The following is a 17460-nucleotide window of genomic DNA, read 5'->3' as shown; positions in this document are numbered from 1 at the left end:
AACTCCAGAGGGTTTCATGAGGATTCAACAGCTGTCAGAAATGATCCTGGCCAGACTTCCTCCAATCATGCATCTTGGTGCATGGGAGTATGTGAGTGTGAATTAAAGCAATTTGAGTTAAAGTGCTTGAAAGCACGAAAACAACTTGCTTTAATATTTATTAAGTATTACCTCACCATTCCACAATATAACACACTGAGTTTTATTTTGCTAATTTCTCTAGATGTAAATGAATACTCAACAGATAGTGTGTCAGTGCACTGCAGATTCAAGAAGTAAAACATTCAGCACACTCAGCCTTTTCTTGTGCTCTGGGCATATTTTCCCCTCCTGTGGAACACTCACATTCAACCTGTAAATTTATTCCACAGAAAAAATCTATGAACAAGGAGTTTCTGTGCTTTTCTGTAGAAGCTGAGGAAATGAACTAAGAAAAAAAAAAGATCATTTTGCAGTTTAGCAAAAAATGCTTTAACTTTAAAACACTCTCTACATTCTATGTTTTATACAGCGGAACTGTTTACCTTAAAAATGAAGTAAATGTAATTTCTTACCAGTCTCTTTTGCTGAAGCTGTTCTCTAAGTAATCTGTCTTCTGGTAAGACATCACAAAGAAGAAAATAATTGTCCTGTTCTTCTGTTAAGAGATCAGGAAGTGTGGGTAAGGCATGGGAGGTTGCTGCAGTTTTGAACATTTGTGGTATATAATCAGCTAAACCTCAGATGCAATGACTTTTTAAATCTATAAAGGTCAGCTATTTTAATTACATAATTTAATGAAACATGCTAAAATATTTGTACACAATTACTCAAAAAATCTTATATCAGCCATTATACATACATGTCTGATCTTAAACTGAATAGAATTTACATCATTTATATTGCAGTACAAGGACAAATGTCTCGCACAGGTTTTCCACACTACCATCTTTATTCTCTTTTATGTTGGTTCTTCTTGAGACATAAAATAATTTTAATCACTGATATTCCTCACAGTATAAAGTCAGCATGAAAGAAAAATGAAATGACTTTTAACTCTATTTTTCAGGTGAGATTTTTCACTTATTTTCCAAATAATTACCGATTTGCAGTGGTAATTGCCCTGCCAACGTCACCTTTTACGGTCAGATTACATTCCATCTCCAAGTATACATTACAACTGTTTAATAACATATACTGACATTTTTAAATACATATCTTATGTTTAAATATGTACAGTTTATGTTTACTAAAGAGTTATGTGGTTACTGGACTGAACTATTAATAAGCCTTTCACCATTTAAAACTTGGTAGATTTCAGACTTCCCCATCTTTTTACATAGAACCCCATATGAAATAAGACAAAACTCCTGATTTCTGAGCTATTGCATTTCAAGGAGCTCATCATTAAAATTAACAAAATGTTCCCATTATTCTCTTGAGGGGCTACTGCTGGATTACAGTTGTGGCAAAGACCTTCAGGTGCTTGATCCACAATTTTCAAATTGAGTGGTAGGTGTTAAAATTTCAGCAGCAAAATTATTCATATGTGAGATAAAGGTAATTACAGTCTTCAAAGTGATTTCCACATTTTCTAGAACCATTTTCTTAAAATGCATTTCAATTAAAATACTTCATTTCCACCCATCTCTGGCACTGGTTGCATGCATTCTTCCTCTCTTAGGAGCTCTCCACAGAGCATTAAAGATGCAGATAAGCCCTACTATTCTCCTATCTGCTTTTAGGTAAATTATGTATTTCTGTTATAATATGAGAAGCCAAAGAAACACATTTACCTGGAACAGAAGGTGTGAAGATCACAACAGGAAATTTATTCCCACATTTAATAAGTTTTGGTCTACTTAAGAGAAAAACTTATTTTGTACAATCAGACTCTGACATTACCATGGATTGTCAAACAGGGCCAGAGCCTTGAAGTACAGCCCTGGTCTTGTGTCAAAGTGCAGAAAATCGCAGGCCTTGTACCCCTGTGTGAAGGGATTTTCTCCTAACATTTCCAGGGCAGTAAGCACAGGAACAGAAAGGTAATGTATGTGTGACTGTGGCCCTGCTGCCTGGGAGAAGCCAGTGGCACAAGCCAATAGTGGTGAGCAGAGTGAATTTGGGAAGACAGTTCCCTGTGCACATTTCTCCACATTTCCAGGACAGTCAGAGATTATTTATGCAGTAGGTACCAAGGCCTCCCTAGCCATTATGAGGATCAGCACTGCTTCTAGGCCTTGATGTGCAACTGGCCACAGTTTGGCAGTGTTTAAAGCCTGGAGCTGAGTAAATCCTTCAAAAGGGTACAGTTAAATATGCAACTGATTTCAGTATTCTGACCTCGTGTCAGGATATTTCATATCTGACTGCATCAAAGCATGTAATTATTGTGAGATCTGGCCAAAAGTAAATAAGCAGTATACTTACCTAAGGGAGCTTCCGAATTTGTTCTTATCACACTACAAAAGTCTGTGACAGGCTGTTCTGCAAACCTCTTCCTCCAATATGAGATGTATCTTTACAAATAAGAGGGAGATGATCAGTGAAGAAAGAAGAATGAAAGAAGTTTAATAAACAACTAATCTGCTCTCATGTCTTTCATTCTCTAAATTCTTAGAGATCTCAGTGGAGTTGTTAGGGGTTGTTTCTTTTTCTTTCTTTTTTTTCCCCTTTAATTCCTCTCTCAGTATTTTCATCCTTTAATCTGGTTTTCCAATTCATTAAATTTACTCAGCTTCATTAAACCTGGGTTCAACTACCCTGCCAAAATGAAAGACTTACATTTAGCTTTACACGAACACTGTGACCTATTCATATCTTCAGACAGATATGCCATTCAGGTGCATCTTTACTGAAAAGATATACCACAGAGTACTCTCAAATTCCCAAAATATTGAGGCTGCTGTTCTGTAAGATGCAGGCAAGTATCTGAAACTCAGTAAAAACACCAGCTTGTCAAAAGTGATGTCTTGGCAGGTCTCCTGTGGAGTTACTGTAAGCTGTAGCTTGGCAGACAACTAGGAAGACAGAAAAAAGAAGTCCCCAAGCAGTGGGGGGTGAGGTAGCAGACAGAATAAGGAAGGCTCTAAACACATCTTGAAAGTTTAACCCATCAACAGTTGTTTAAAAGCATGTTTGCACTATCAGAGTTTGTTATAGCACCATTAACAGACCCTATCAGAGATTAGGCTCTCACTGAAACAGAAGCTACTGTCTAACAACAACAACAAAAATTACACACTCAGTACTATGATGAAAGGAATAAAACAGCCCTGCTTATAATAATAATAACGAATTGGGAAATGCTTAAATGTATGTTTACATTTATATTTATGACTGGTGCATGACATTAATAACAATGGAGTTGGTCAGGTAAAGGATAGCTATTCACTGGCTGTTTCTTACTGACATGCCATCATAAAGACTCCTGGAGTTTTTAAGACATAAATGTGCAAAAGGATTTCAAGATGTCACCTAATCTGTCCCCTGTAGTGAAATAAATGAACATCATTTAGACAAACTCATCACACCATAATTTCTATGCCACGAAGCTAGCTTACTCTTAAGCAACTTGCTACCATAAGACTGCAACTTAACACAAAGAATCCATGCTCAGACAATGCCAGTACCTTGTCACATTTCCAGATAGAGAGAAAAATCGGTCAGTGACCTCTACATCATGCATGTGTTGAAAGCTCATTCCCCTCATTTTTACCTCTTCTCCTACTGCCAACTTATGTTTGTTTTTCTAAGCTTAAGAAAAAAAAATTGTAAATTAGCATTGCTCTTCTCTGGACCCTTCAGCTCTTGTTGTTCAGTCAATAAATGCGTAACTAAGACTGGTTGTAAGTCACTGCTGAATATATTACGTATACATAATGTTATGTATTTGTATTTATTTCCCTTAATTTCCACACTTCAGTTAAACACCTTAGATTATACTTGCCTTTTTATTCACGGTATTAGACTAATTTGCTAATAATTGATGCAGCAAAGAATAGAAGACATACTTCAGAGTAGCAACTCCATGATTTCCATCCTGGGGCCATTTTCTATAACATTTGGATACTTTCCAATTGCATTAACAGCAAATAAATAAATAAATAAAAATCTAAATTGACTTTTTCTTGAAGAGGTGGTTTTCAAATACATTTTTAGTAACCCAGAATAAATCCCCCAAGCGCTCTTAAACTGGCATTCAATTACTGAGCAGTTCTGATCCCTTTATTTATTTGAAGAAAACAGCATTATCTCCGAAGAACACTGAATTCTTGTTCTGCTGCTTTCAGCACAAAACCAAACAAAAACAAGCATCAGTCTCCAATTTTAAGCAACATTAAACTCATATGTTGGAATAAGGATTTATATGGCTTTTATCTTCCCAAATTTCATCCTAATATTTAATTTTTTTGTATCTTAAAGCTTAGACACAAATTACTGTCTTTGGCTGAGTAACTTGTCATGGAAGACCTACCAGAAAACTCCTTCTAGTTAAGAAATCAGCCACCTAACATCTAAACACTGCAATAGAGCTAGCTACAAATGGGTAGGTACTGTCTAGCTTACTGACAGGACCATACATCCCTGTGTGTGGAAGCAAAATGCCAAACAAGTGCCCAGTCTCTGAAATCACAAGCCAGCTGGGGCTGTGCCAGCTACTGCAGGACATTAAAAGAAAGCAAGCCAAATGTGATCCTGCTGAGGTGATCAGTGACACAGCTGTAGGAGTCACAGTTACATGTCGATCACAGACCTGTGAAGTACAGTTAAGGATTAAATCTGATTTCTGTGGGGAAATACTGGCATCCCTAAGACAGGGTAAGTGAATTGCACCCCAGAATATGGAAGCTCATGTGCTGAGCAGCTTCTGTACATAATACAGCTTTAGGACATCATATAGTGGTAGAAATAATCCCTTCCTATACAAATAAGACCAAAAAAAATGGAAGAGTTGATTGTCTAGAATGCGCTTTATGAAATAAACAGCTCTCTAGCTTGCTGTTTATAAGCTGGTTATGGTTATATAGCTGAGAAGTCCTAGGATATGACTAAGAATTTCTAATGGAGGAATTGCCCTGTGTTGTAACCATACAAAGTTTCTGGAACTTTATATACTTTCACATACTCATTTAGTATAAGCAATACATTCCATACCTTTTAAAATCTGCAACCAGTTTCACATCTGCAATGACAAGCTTGTGTTCAATTATCATGTGCTTCAGGAGCTGGTTTTGTTCTGCCAAGACATAGCATTCTTCACAGAAAATGCAAGGCACAGAGGGAGAACTTTCTACAGCAGCAACACCATCGGGACTTGCTGGACTTTCTGGTAGAGACAGAGGCTCCAAAATACACTCTGTAATGAAGACAAATAAAAAAATAATTAAATTAGTTTTGACTAAGTGACAAATTTTCAGTTGCAGTGCAGATGGGGACAGCGGTAAACAGGAGCTGCTGGGAGCCACAAGGGGAAGAAAGCACAAAAACATAGGAAACACAGCTTCTTCAGTTCTATGCTGCTTTTGTGGAATACAAAATCTGCCTTGCACAACCGTTAAGGCTTCTACTTACACCATATGAAAATATAAAACGCTCTGTCAAGGCAGTGTGTTGGCAGAAGACTGACGGGCGTGATACACCGAATTCCGTTTACCTGGTAAAACTGCACAGCACGGAGCGATGGTAGTGCACAGCACACAGAGTTACCTGCAGCAATACAGCTGCTCCTGACATTCCTCTTCTGCTAGCTTTGCCTGCACTTCAGCCTATTCCCTTCCCCCAGACATTTCTTTATTACACTGAGGTTGTATAAATTGTTCCAATTTTTCCTATTTCAAGAACAGCGGCTGCTACTCTAAATGATACAGCAATCCTATCAAAAGGGTCAGCACTTCTAAGCAGAACTTTTTAGCTGCAAGATTCTGGGTTTTTGCATTCTTACAGTAATGGTTTATAGCTTGAAGCGTCATTAAAATGTGTTTACAGTGAAAAGTAGAGCAACTTAATTTCCCTTGCATTTGCTGACTCTTAACGACGCCAAGAGAACTAAGCAGATACTCTGCCAGCCAGTTCAGCTCTGCCCAGTAAGTACCTACAGTGCTTTCTGCTCATTTTTGGTGTACATCTCTTGCAATGACCTATTTGAACATTCACAAGTCCAAATAAACAAAAGCCTGTCTGCCTCATCAAATTGACTTTCCAGAGACAGGTGTGTAAGGCAGGATTTCTTTGTGACACAGACAAGAAGCTGATACACTTACTCAGCATGAGTACTAGGGAGAAGCAATTGTTTGGACCTGAAGAATTGGACTTGGAGAACAGATCTGTTAATCTTTCAGAGCAGAGGTGAGTGACAGCAGGAATAAACCGGGGGGAAGTACTGATGCCCAAAGAGTATGGCTAGTAGTGAAAGAGAATTACTGAAATATTGACTGCTGGACTGGTGTGGCAACTGAAGAAGCTTACACAATTTATTTCAAAGCTTATGCAATTTATTTCAAAGGAGAAGGTGAAGTAAAAAAGAATCCGTGAAAATACCTTTGTGCTTCATCTCTCTGCAAGAGAACACTGAACAAGAGGATAAATGCACAGAGCAGAACAAAGGCCACAGCCTTTAGCATAGAAGTTAATGGATTAGCACATAATACAAACATCAAAATAGAACAAACAAATCTACTCATATCATTGAAATCTCTGAAGAAGCAGCTAATTTTGATGCTACATTTGGAGCCAAGTGGCCACAGATACTGGAGAAAAGCTGCTGAACTCTGAAGAACAGATGAAGGCTTGGCAGGGAGGGAGGGCACTGAGATGCATTTCTCACATGCAGTCACAGTAAAATGAGTGAAAAGCTGCAAGCTTCTCACAGAACCTACTGCCGTGACACTGACTTCTCACATGGTTAGACTAAGCATCCATCCAGTACCCTGTATGACGGCAGGAAGCAAATGCCTTGGGAAAACAGGGCAAAACAACAGCGATCACACAGATAGCAGAATCTTACAGCAATCTGAGGGTGCAGAGTTTAAGCTATGTCTGTGCCTCAGTCTAACAGCACTTAGTAGATTTTTCTTTCACAATTTGTTTCAGCACTTTTGGAAAGTGCCTTTCTGCTAGCACCTGTCCAAACCTGTAGCAGCGCTACATATTCTCCACACGGTCATTCACTTGCTGCCTCTGTTGAGCTCTTTGCCTGTTCTACTCTACTCTCTTTATTTGGGGAGAGGAGTGAGAAAACAAGAATAGAAGAACATGGATTTCTGAATCAGTGCAGTTTTTGCTCAGTCTCTTCTCTATTTCTTTCCTTTTCCAAGCATGTTGTTGGCTTTTAGGATCATTCTTAACCATTCAATTCTCAGAAAGTTTCAGAAAAGTAAATAACGTATTAACTAAAACACATCTCCTTTGTGTTCACTCTCCCAGGTATATTATTCCTCATTTGTTAACACTGAAGAGCATTTCTGTTGTTTAGTTCACTCAAATACCAGGAGATTCTTCTGCAGTGCTTCAATTGGCCCTGCTGTTTATAACTTGTAAAACAAAACAACAGCAAAATGTATCACATAATTCCCTTCTTATTTGTGCCTGTGATGAACAGCACAGTACACAGTTCTCTGTAAAATTCCTCCATCAAGTTTCTGCCAAATCATCCCTTCGCCTCTGAGTTTTCCTTCTCTACTTAATGCAAAACCAGCATGGCTGTTATGTAAGTAGATACTCCGAAGACTTCATGGAAAGTCCATCTTATTCAGGAGCTGAGAAAACCCCTCTCTCATTTACAGAATTGGCAGCTGACAGCTGACATCATGTTGCTCAACCTTTAACAATGACAGATAAAATTGCAGTCTTTTACAGCTAATTCTGAGCTAAAAATGTAAATTACTAGAAATAAAAGACTACAGGAATATATTCTCCGAAAACAAAGACTAAAAGGTATACCCTGTTCTTTAGGGAAAAATAAAATGAATACTTTAAAGACATTTGACAGTGAGTGAGTATAGAAAAGGATTTGGATTTCACGAATTACTTTCAAAACTGAGAGAGGCCCTACTTTTTGTTGCAGGTATGCATATGATATTAGTACGACATAATCCTGCTTCCTACACACTGCACTCTCTATACACCACTTACCAATGATAAAGGAAAATGAAAGAAGGCTGCCCATTAGAGAAATTACATGGCTTTATTTCATTTTAAGTGTCGTTAAATACAGACTAGTTAACCTTCACAGCTAATGAAGCAACAAGCTCAAAATGGATTCATTTTCCTTACTGGAACATTTTTAGTTTTAAATACAGTTGTTCCCAACTCAAAAGTAATGTTGGTTTGCACGTTAAGTAAACGTTATGCCACAAAGGCATAATAAAGACTTCTGCAATGCAGGCAATGTACTCTTTCTGCACGATCACATGCAATTATCACAAAGCAATATGCCGTGCAATTTTATAGCCAATACAATAGATATGAATAGCAGAAAGAAAAGCAAGGAAAGATTTGTCCATTTAAAGGTCACTTGTGAAAGATGTATCAAGGAGATGGTTTAACCATCGAGGGATGGAATGCCCTGTTATACCATTTTCCAGCACCTGATCCTGCCACCTTGCTTGTGCTAACCACCACACCTGCCCCATTGCTTGTGCTGACTCCTATACTTGCCAAGTCCTTTGCTGAGTCAACTCAGCTCTCTAACCAGACAGAACTACTCACTTCTTTATTTTCGCACAGTAACACTGAAGATGCTCCATTAAGGGCACGAGCAAGCTGAGGAGCACGCAGCTAAAAGCACTGCGATGAATCAGGACCTTCCTGCTCTCATGGTGGCAAGCTGCTTAACAGCCTTAGCTGTTCTATGTGATTGTACTGTAAGCATGCTTTATAAAGTTTATGAGATTCCTTGAAAAGCATTACACACAAAGGAAAACTACTACGATTTTATCGCTGTGCTTCCTAACAATAACGTTTGGCATGGGATGCAAAACCTATTGCTCTCAGTGCAGGCACACCTGAGTCACCAAATGCACTAACACGTGTTCTGCTCTGCTCTTTCTGGTCGCACATCAGAGCTACGTAGCTTAACTGCAAGCGGGGAAAAGTTCAAGCTGCTCCATAAGACACATTCTTCAGCTAGACAGCGTTCAGATCAACAGCAAAGCTCCACTGTTCCCATGGCTCACTGAAATGGCTTGGACTTGGGCTGGATTCAAGTGCCAATCCCAGGGAACGGCAGATACCTGCAGGAGGCACTCAGCAAGCCCAGGGAGGAGCTCCCAAATGAGTCTGCAGAGAATGCCCAACTCAGACCCTTCCCTGGGAAGCTTTGCCACTGGAAAAAGAGGAATGACAATTATGGGACTAGAAGGCAAGTGTAACTAGGAAAGAAGAAATCAAACTGCTTTTATGAAAATTAAGCATTTTTTTTTTTAATTAGACAAAGAATACTGTGAAAATTCAAAACTGTGAGTGTTCTAAGAAATTAAACGATAACAGAGGAATTTGTGCAAATTGACTTAAGATAGAAGTTTTCAGGTAATTTCTTGCAGTTTATGGCACAGGAACAAGGCTTCAAGTTGAAGAGCATATTATGTAAATACAGTCATGTACAGTATATATTTATAAGCCCACTGCCGGTAACACAAGGACAATGAAACAAAATAAGAACATCTGCTGGAATGTTAAGTGTCTTTCTAATTAAATCAGTAGCTGAATGAATCAAGTCATTACCAACAAGTCTGGTTTATTATCTCATTAATACTGCTGGTTAATATTAGGTGGAGATTAGCAGGAGAACTTTAAATGATCTTAAACCAAAAATAAATGTAACAAAGATACAGAGGCAAATAAATGAATGTAAACAATTAGTAAAAAATGGGAGGTTTCAGACATGTAAAGAACAAAGGGGAGTAAAAATGACAGGAAAACAAAAGGCGCAGAGCAAACCTGGCACACTGTAACAACAGCACAGCAGATGCCTGCTGGAAGGCAGAAAGGCTGAGCACCCTCCCCCAAGCTTACACTGATTACATGGCAAAATTATTTAGTTCCTGAAGTAATCAGCCCCCTCCCCCCCCTACATTAGGGAGTTGAGCTGTATTCTTAAATTCAGTTCTGCACAAAACAGTGCTGCATTCAAAATTCTTCTAGAAAGAGTAGACACAAAGCTTGCCTGATATTCAAGCTTTCTTGAGCTATGATAGAAATGAGTATCAAGAAGCATTGGCTTGCCACTTGAAACAGACACATGACAGCCTCTCTGTTCTGCAACCTTGGCATTGGAAGATGTATTTGCTGGCACCATGGCATTCCCTAATTTGTGGTTGCATTCTTGGAAGCGATTTTTTACTGATTACAGGATTTTTTCATTGTTTCCAGAAGTATGAAAGATGGATGACTAATGACTTGCCAAATAAACAGTATTCAAAACCAAAACTCAGAATAAAGGAAATAAACCACCCTGTCATCATGCTCACGAATACTACATGCAAATATGTGCCTCAGTGAATGAAGAATCAATACCCATAACAATTTTCTTGCTTTATTTATTAAAGCACTCAAGTACTTCTATTAAGTTCAATTATCATTCAGTCTGAGTTTATGAGGATTTAGCTATTACTTCTGCTTGTTAACACACTATTGATGATATTTAGTTAAAATGCCCATGTCCTGTAGGAGACAATGCATCCCGTGGCTTCCCCCAAGATCAGTCAGCCTCAGCTCTGTGCAGTTTTTCATTGAATGCAAATGAGCACTTCAAAAGTGTACTTAATCATACAGCTAAACCTTGTCAGTTTTACAGAAACTGTATAGATTCTGTAGCATCCACTGTCTGGGAATATGAAATTTTTACTTCAGTAGAATGACATCTCTATGAAAAAGCTGTAAGTTACCAAATCCCAGTATCACAGGATTGAGTTTCTATAGAGCAGGTGTCTGCTGGGAGCTGGAACTAACAGAAATACAACTGTGCTAAATAGCCATATTTAACAGGGCTGCTCTGTCGGGGAGCTTAGGATGTTGCAGTTTCATTAGCATTAACAAGTGTTGCTATGGGTACCGGTGTAGAGGCATCGGAATACAAGTGAATAGAAGAAGTGGGAAAGTGATTAATAAAAATGTGAAGTGTTGGAATTTTAATAACACAGAACCAATCTGCCTGCCAGTGAGATCATGTTTAAATAATAGACTACATGATTGCCTAGTTCACCAACAGGTATATGCCAGTGCCGGTCATTTCTCTGCTTAAACCCAGGAAGACTAAACCTCTTGCATGAATAACAAAAAAACACCAGAGCAAAAGCACTCCACTCACACTGAGAGGGACACACATACGTGTGTGCAGATGCAGATGAAAGTGATCCTCATAAGTATTCATAACAATATTTAAACGCCAATGTTAATACGCCATTTATAAATATTTAACACATTACAGACACATTCTGTGCAAACAGAGCCACACAATGCCTCATTTCTGAGTGAACAGCATGGACTGACTTTGGCTTAACTAAATGTTTGATACCTTTGTCACAAACATGAAATAACATTTATATTCAATTCAGAAATAATTTTCTTTGTGAAGATTTCTCTTATATCCTTTAGAGCTACTCTGATTTGTTACCAATGCTGTTCAGCAAAATTACTACCATTTCTGTTTACAGAATACCTATATGGTGAAATGGTAGCACCACTTCAGGATTTCTGTTTGCTAGACAAATAAAATACAAAGTCAATTCCTACTCATAGTAAAACTATGAAAAAATTAGCAAAAGAATGTTCCTGTGCTGCAGCTGCAGTAATTCCTACAAGTGACAACCCACGTGATGATTACTAACAGAACTTCTGCTTTGCTGTTTGTGAAGGTTGTTTCCTGGACTCTTCCTACAGCAGACATCTCATTGGTTTCAGTAACACCTTCAGAGTATCTCCCAAGTCCTAACGCATCCACTCCTCCTGCCATTCAGTAAGTTCTTCCCAACTCCTTTGGAGATGCTTCAGGATTTCGGCTCACCTATGGGTGCTGCTGCAGGCTTGCAGAACAGGTCACAGCTATTATGAACTGCACTGTGAACGGAACAGTGTTTTTCATTACTCTCACTGCTAAAATGCCTTCTAGAGCTTCAGCATGCCTGCTTTCCACACCTATTGCTGCAACTTCCTTTCTAACCCACTCTGCTCACTCTCTCCTGGATTGCCCTTGTCTTCCTTCTCTGCAGCCCTAACACCTTCAGTACTCAACTCTGTGCAGGGCTGTGACATAAACTGGGAAATCAAGTTCAGTTTAAGTCCTTCATGCAGTTTTCCACAAACCATAATTCTCATTTACTTCCACTCCACCCTCTGCTCCTTACCCACAACTCAAAAGCACAGATGCAAAACATGTATGAGTTGCACCACCAGCCATCATCCTCCAGCTCTCTCCTTCCAAGAATACGTGTTTATTTTTACCCTTGTCATATGATCTCCTCAAAGCTTTTCCTTTCCTAAATTTTGTCCTTGGATGCAGTTTGCAGTGAGAACTCTGTGGTTAGTTCTACAAACATTTATTTCTGCAGACACTGTACTCGTGCGAAGGATCTCATTCAGTTGGCCATTATTATTCACCTCAATGCATTGGCAAGACAAAAATTGCAGATCTTGAATACACAAAAACTGCTGTAACATCTATACAGAACACTATGTCTTTTTTTTTTTTTTTTTAATAAGAAAAGCAATAAAGCAAATGAGGATGACTGGTTGTAATCAACAGTGGTCTCCCCTGACATCTTCTCTGTACTTAAATGTTTAGCTTCAAAAATTGATATAAAAATTGATATTTATTAATCACTTCAATTTATATGAATTGTTATACTGATTTCAGTTTGTAGACAACAATATGATATTTCAACAAAGAAGGTATCTTTGAAGTAAATTAAGTAAATTATATAGACATAAAGTATATTGATTTGAAGTAAATTATATTGATTATATTGTTTAGTGTGATGATAAGGTAGATACGGAGAGTTGAGATCCAAGTTAGATACTAAAATCAGGGATTAAGAAGCAATGATTAAATCTCACCTTGGTATCTCGAAAGGTTACCAAGGTAATTATGCAGCCTGAGACTCTGAATGTAAAGTTCCCACGAAGAGAAAGGCAATATCCAACCCAAGAATTTGAAATGGAACGACAGAAGCGATCATTTTGGTTTTTGTTTTATACTCATCATCTAACTAGTAAAAAGCACCAGATTTTTTTTCTGTGTAGCTTGCTATTAAGTATACCAAGACACATCAAAGGCACTATACTGAATTATTAAACGCTGTTTTAGAGTTGAGATATAAAGACTAAATTTCAGGTTTTTTTTCACATGAAAAATTTAGAGCCTGCAAATCTTACTACTGCCACTGTTCCACAGACATCCGTGAAAACATTAGCAAGCTTGAAATTAGGCCTGTTTTAGTTTCTCTTTAATGCGGTTGTGACCTTAGCTCTGAGGAAAAGAGGGGTTCTTAATGATTGCATTCTCTTTACTTGAATTTTTCTAAGACTAATAGAACTTAATCCTAATTTCAAAGTGCATCCCCAGAAACCCCATTTCTGGGATCCTGACATTTGTAGGTTTCATATTAGCAGAACAGGTGGAGATCAGCTATTCCAAAGCTTTCCCAATACTCAGAAAGACTTCAAGGCTGACTTGTTTAACTGTTCTTTGTATTTAACGAGGAATCAGTACAATGAAGCAGCACTGTGTGTTAGCAACTCTGTGGACTGTTGCTGCTTTCTCAGAGAATTGGAGCATTTCCAGATGAAGAGCTGCAAAAGAAGTTGTTTCTACTTTTAGAATCAAACCTCCATAAATTGGTATTCAAACTGGAAAAAACAATGGCTGAAAAGGACAGCTCATTATAATGTGCAGTGACGTGGATCAATATAGTTCAGCCTAATTGATATCTCAGCTCAGGAAAACAAAGCCTTGACTGTATTTCAAATAATCCTCTATTTACACACTTCATAAATAAATCTTTGAAAACCAATTTCAGAAGAAAGCATTTTCAAGTCAGAGCTCTAATGCCTTGTAGATCTTGGTGATGTCTCACAGCACGCCATATCAAATTTGAACACACTCTGTCTTAGAATTTGAAGTAAACATTTCATGATACTATACTTATTTATCTTGTCCTTGAAGCAGTTATTAAAAATAAGGCACGGACTTTAACTTCTTAAGTGTGGTATGCACTTAATGACTGTTTCGGTTAATGTAGCTCATAGAAGGGATGACAAAATAATTGAAGTTAAATTTCCTCAAGAAACAGAATTAGAATGTTAGAATTAGTGATACAAATTGTTTATGTTTTTCAGGCAACATTTTGTTAACTGTATAAATACATGCAGACTCCTCAACATTAAATTAGTGCAGTAATAACACAGGCTGCATATTTTCATCCCATAGAAGACAAAATCAAATTAAAAACTCTAGCAGGATGTTTTCCGTTACATGCCATCCTTCAGAGAAAAAGCTCTATCTTATTTATTTGTGCATTACTGAGTCATAATAAAATTCTGTGCTCGCACACTGGTCAAGACAAATGCTAGCAAGAAGCTTCAGTGACAGCAACATTACTTATTACTGCAAGCAATTGCTTCATAACCATTGCTGCTTCCATATTATGAGTCTTGTGCAATCCCACATTGGGACTGCAAAGCTACTGGGGCACGTGCAGACCTGTGGCTGTGCACTGTGCTGTGCTCCCTGCATCTCCTCAGCAGCCCCTTCCCTCTCCTCACACCTCTTGGAGCAGATCTGACCCATGCAAGAGACACAGAATCACAGAGGGGACTGACAAGGATCATAGAATCATTTGATTTGGAAGGAACTCTTAAAGCTCATCTAATGCAACTCCCCTGCAATGAACACCTACAGCAAGATCAGGTTGCTCAGAGCCCTGTCCAGCCTGACCTTGAATGTCTCCAAGTTCGGGGCATCCACCACCTCTCTGGGCAACCTGTTCCAGTGCCTCACCACTCTTACTGCAAAGAAAGTTTTGCTTTTAATACAATCTCAATCTCCTCTCTTTTAGTTTGAAACCACTTCCCCTTGTCCTATCACAATAAATCCTGCCAAAAAGTCTGTCCCCTTCCTTCTCATAGCTCCCCTTCAGATACTGAAGGAATTGAGGCCATCTCTGAGTTCCACACAGGAACACACGAGATTCAAACCCTATGTCTGAGACGCACGTCCCAGTGCTTCTTCAACTCCAGCAGCTTGGTGCTCTGACCACTGCCCTGGGCAGCCTGTTCCAATGTCCACTGCCCTCTGATGTAGAACCATTCCCTCACCCCCAGCTGCCCCTCCCCTGGCACAACTCCATGCCATTCCCTCGGGCCCTGTGGCTGTCACACAGAGCAGAGCTCAATGCTGCCCTCAAGCTCCCTGTGAGGAGCTGCAGATGCCATGAAGCCTCCCCTCAGCTCCTCTGCTCTGGGCTGAGAACACCCAGGGATGTCAGCCACTCCTCTCATGTCTTGCCCTCCACCATCTTCAGACTTCCTCTGGATGCTCTGTAGTAGCTTTATGGCCTTCCAGTGCAGGAGGTGAGACCACACAGCAAAAAGCAGAGGGGACAACCCCTTCCCTTGCCCAGTGGCCATGCTGGGCCTGGTGCACACGCAGGCACACCACTGGCTCATATTCAAGTAGCATCAACCAGCACCCCCAGATCTATTTCTGCCAAGCTGCTCTCTAGCCAATTATCTTCTCTGACGTCTCTGATCATCCTCCAGATGCTCTGCAGATTGGTTTGGTTTAGGGAGAAGTTTGGTGCGTGCTAACTAGATTTATTTGGAGGCCAGCTATGCACAAAATGCACACCAACTCCTAGCAGAGGCACTTGGGTCTAAAACAAGGAGCGCTGTCTCAGACATCTTTGAAACACATACTGAGGATACTTGGTGTGGGAACGCTGACTGCAGGTCATCCAGAGTAAAAACACCAAACCATGGGATACAGTTGCAGAGACTGCAGCACCAACTGCTTTTATCTGCCATGCCATTGATATTGTGGCAAATTATCTGTCAATGTACAACAGCCACAGCGTATCACCTGCTTGTGAGATTGAAACAGATGGCATATCCTGTTATAACAATTATACACCAAACAGATAAAGAGAAGGCGTTTAACCTGCAGCTACTATATAGGGCAAGAAAGAGGAACAGCCACTCCTCAGGGTCCAAACAACCAATGACAAATAGGAGAGTGACATCTAAATAAGCCAGAATGAACCAGAAGCAGCTGGGCCATTTCACAATGGTCACAGTCCATCATTCATAAAAATGAGAGAAATATAAAAGAATGTGGAAAAATCCCCCACTATTTTGAAGAGACTGTCCAGAGAAAACAAGAAGCAAAAAACTCAAATGGAAAGTTTAAGAAAGCCAGCTGAAATATATGACTAAGAACAGATGGCGTCTGTCTGAGTTTTGGACTAATGAAGCCACTGACAAAACATCTACCACAATTTCTCATTTATGGGTTTACAATATCAAAACACAAGTGGAAAACAAGCAGTGAAGACTGAGACACGGAATTGCAAGCTGGGAAACTCAGCTTTGATATCAACAACCAGATAATCAGAATGCAAGCATGCCATTTCCTATACTTCAGAAATTTTAGAAGTTTATAGTTACTGCCATACAGTGATTATCTATAATCCTTTCTAATTGAAAACTAAACTCAAGTAAAACACAACATTATTTACATTTACTTCATAATTACAATTTGGCCGCCATAACATATAGCATGTAAAGTTAATGAAGAATTCAGTTTAGCACTCCCCACCATAACCAAAACATCAAATATGGGTACTACATCTTTAGGAAGTAGTCTGAGCATTTTGCATCTGTACAGTAAAAAAGGTGTTATTGCTTATATCTCTGGATACGAATCTGCTGCCCTACCAGATAGTGCAGAGTCATTTCGTAACAGGATACAGTATCACTTCAATAGCCATACACATCCTGTTTGTATTCTTATGTAATAACTGATATAACCAAGGTATACTGTGTATACATCCTTTAAACTACCTAATCTTACTGTTTAGCAGTTTGGCGTCTTTCAAGAGTTTGCACACTATCACAGCCTAGGCAGTACAGTTCCAGTCTGGCCATGCAGTTTTAAAAGTATTGACAACATACTATTTAATTCAACAATTATCAAGCCACAGGACACTAGTTTTATTCATTTCAAGTAATTATTGATGACCTGAGAAACACTTCTGCAAAGAATCCGCATCTTCACGTATGCATTCCATCGACTTGAATGAGCTGCGTGTCACAATTATATGCCCAGGTCTTCAGGGATGTGGTCTTGCTTTAAAGCTGTACAAAATTTCCATTTTTCCTTCCCTCTAGTTCTTCAGTGCCATAGTTCTTCCCACAGTGTGCAATTCTTTTATTTATATACTGATGCAACATTAAAAGCTACTTTAAAATATCCACAGAAAGACATTC

The 17460-nt window shown here is 39.0% G+C and overlaps 1 protein-coding gene across 2 annotated transcripts in view; it reads right to left on the bottom strand.

The window, feature by feature from the left end:
- Positions 1–17460, bottom strand: part of ZNF277 (zinc finger protein 277) — a 54790-nt gene that overhangs the window by 27597 nt on the left and 9733 nt on the right. The window contains exons 2-5 of one of the 2 annotated variants that reach the window (XM_052667958.1): positions 9156–9304; positions 5137–5338; positions 2410–2498; positions 555–637 (exon numbers count right to left, since the gene is read on the bottom strand). In XM_052667958.1, the coding sequence (XP_052523918.1) occupies positions 555–637; positions 2410–2498; positions 5137–5195 (231 nt within the window). In that variant the 5' untranslated portion in view covers positions 5196–5338; positions 9156–9304. The remainder of the gene's footprint in view (positions 1–554; positions 638–2409; positions 2499–5136; positions 5339–9155; positions 9305–17460) is intronic. The other variant, XM_052667957.1, reaches the window with a different exon arrangement.

The sequence above is a fragment of the Tympanuchus pallidicinctus genome, unplaced genomic scaffold, assembly GCF_026119805.1.
Source record: "Tympanuchus pallidicinctus isolate F22 unplaced genomic scaffold, pur_lepc_1.0 scaffold8, whole genome shotgun sequence".
In the NCBI taxonomy this organism is placed as follows: domain Eukaryota; kingdom Metazoa; phylum Chordata; class Aves; order Galliformes; family Phasianidae; genus Tympanuchus; species Tympanuchus pallidicinctus.
Note: the sequence above shows the minus strand (reverse complement) of the source record. Positions and strands in the feature narration are given on the sequence as shown.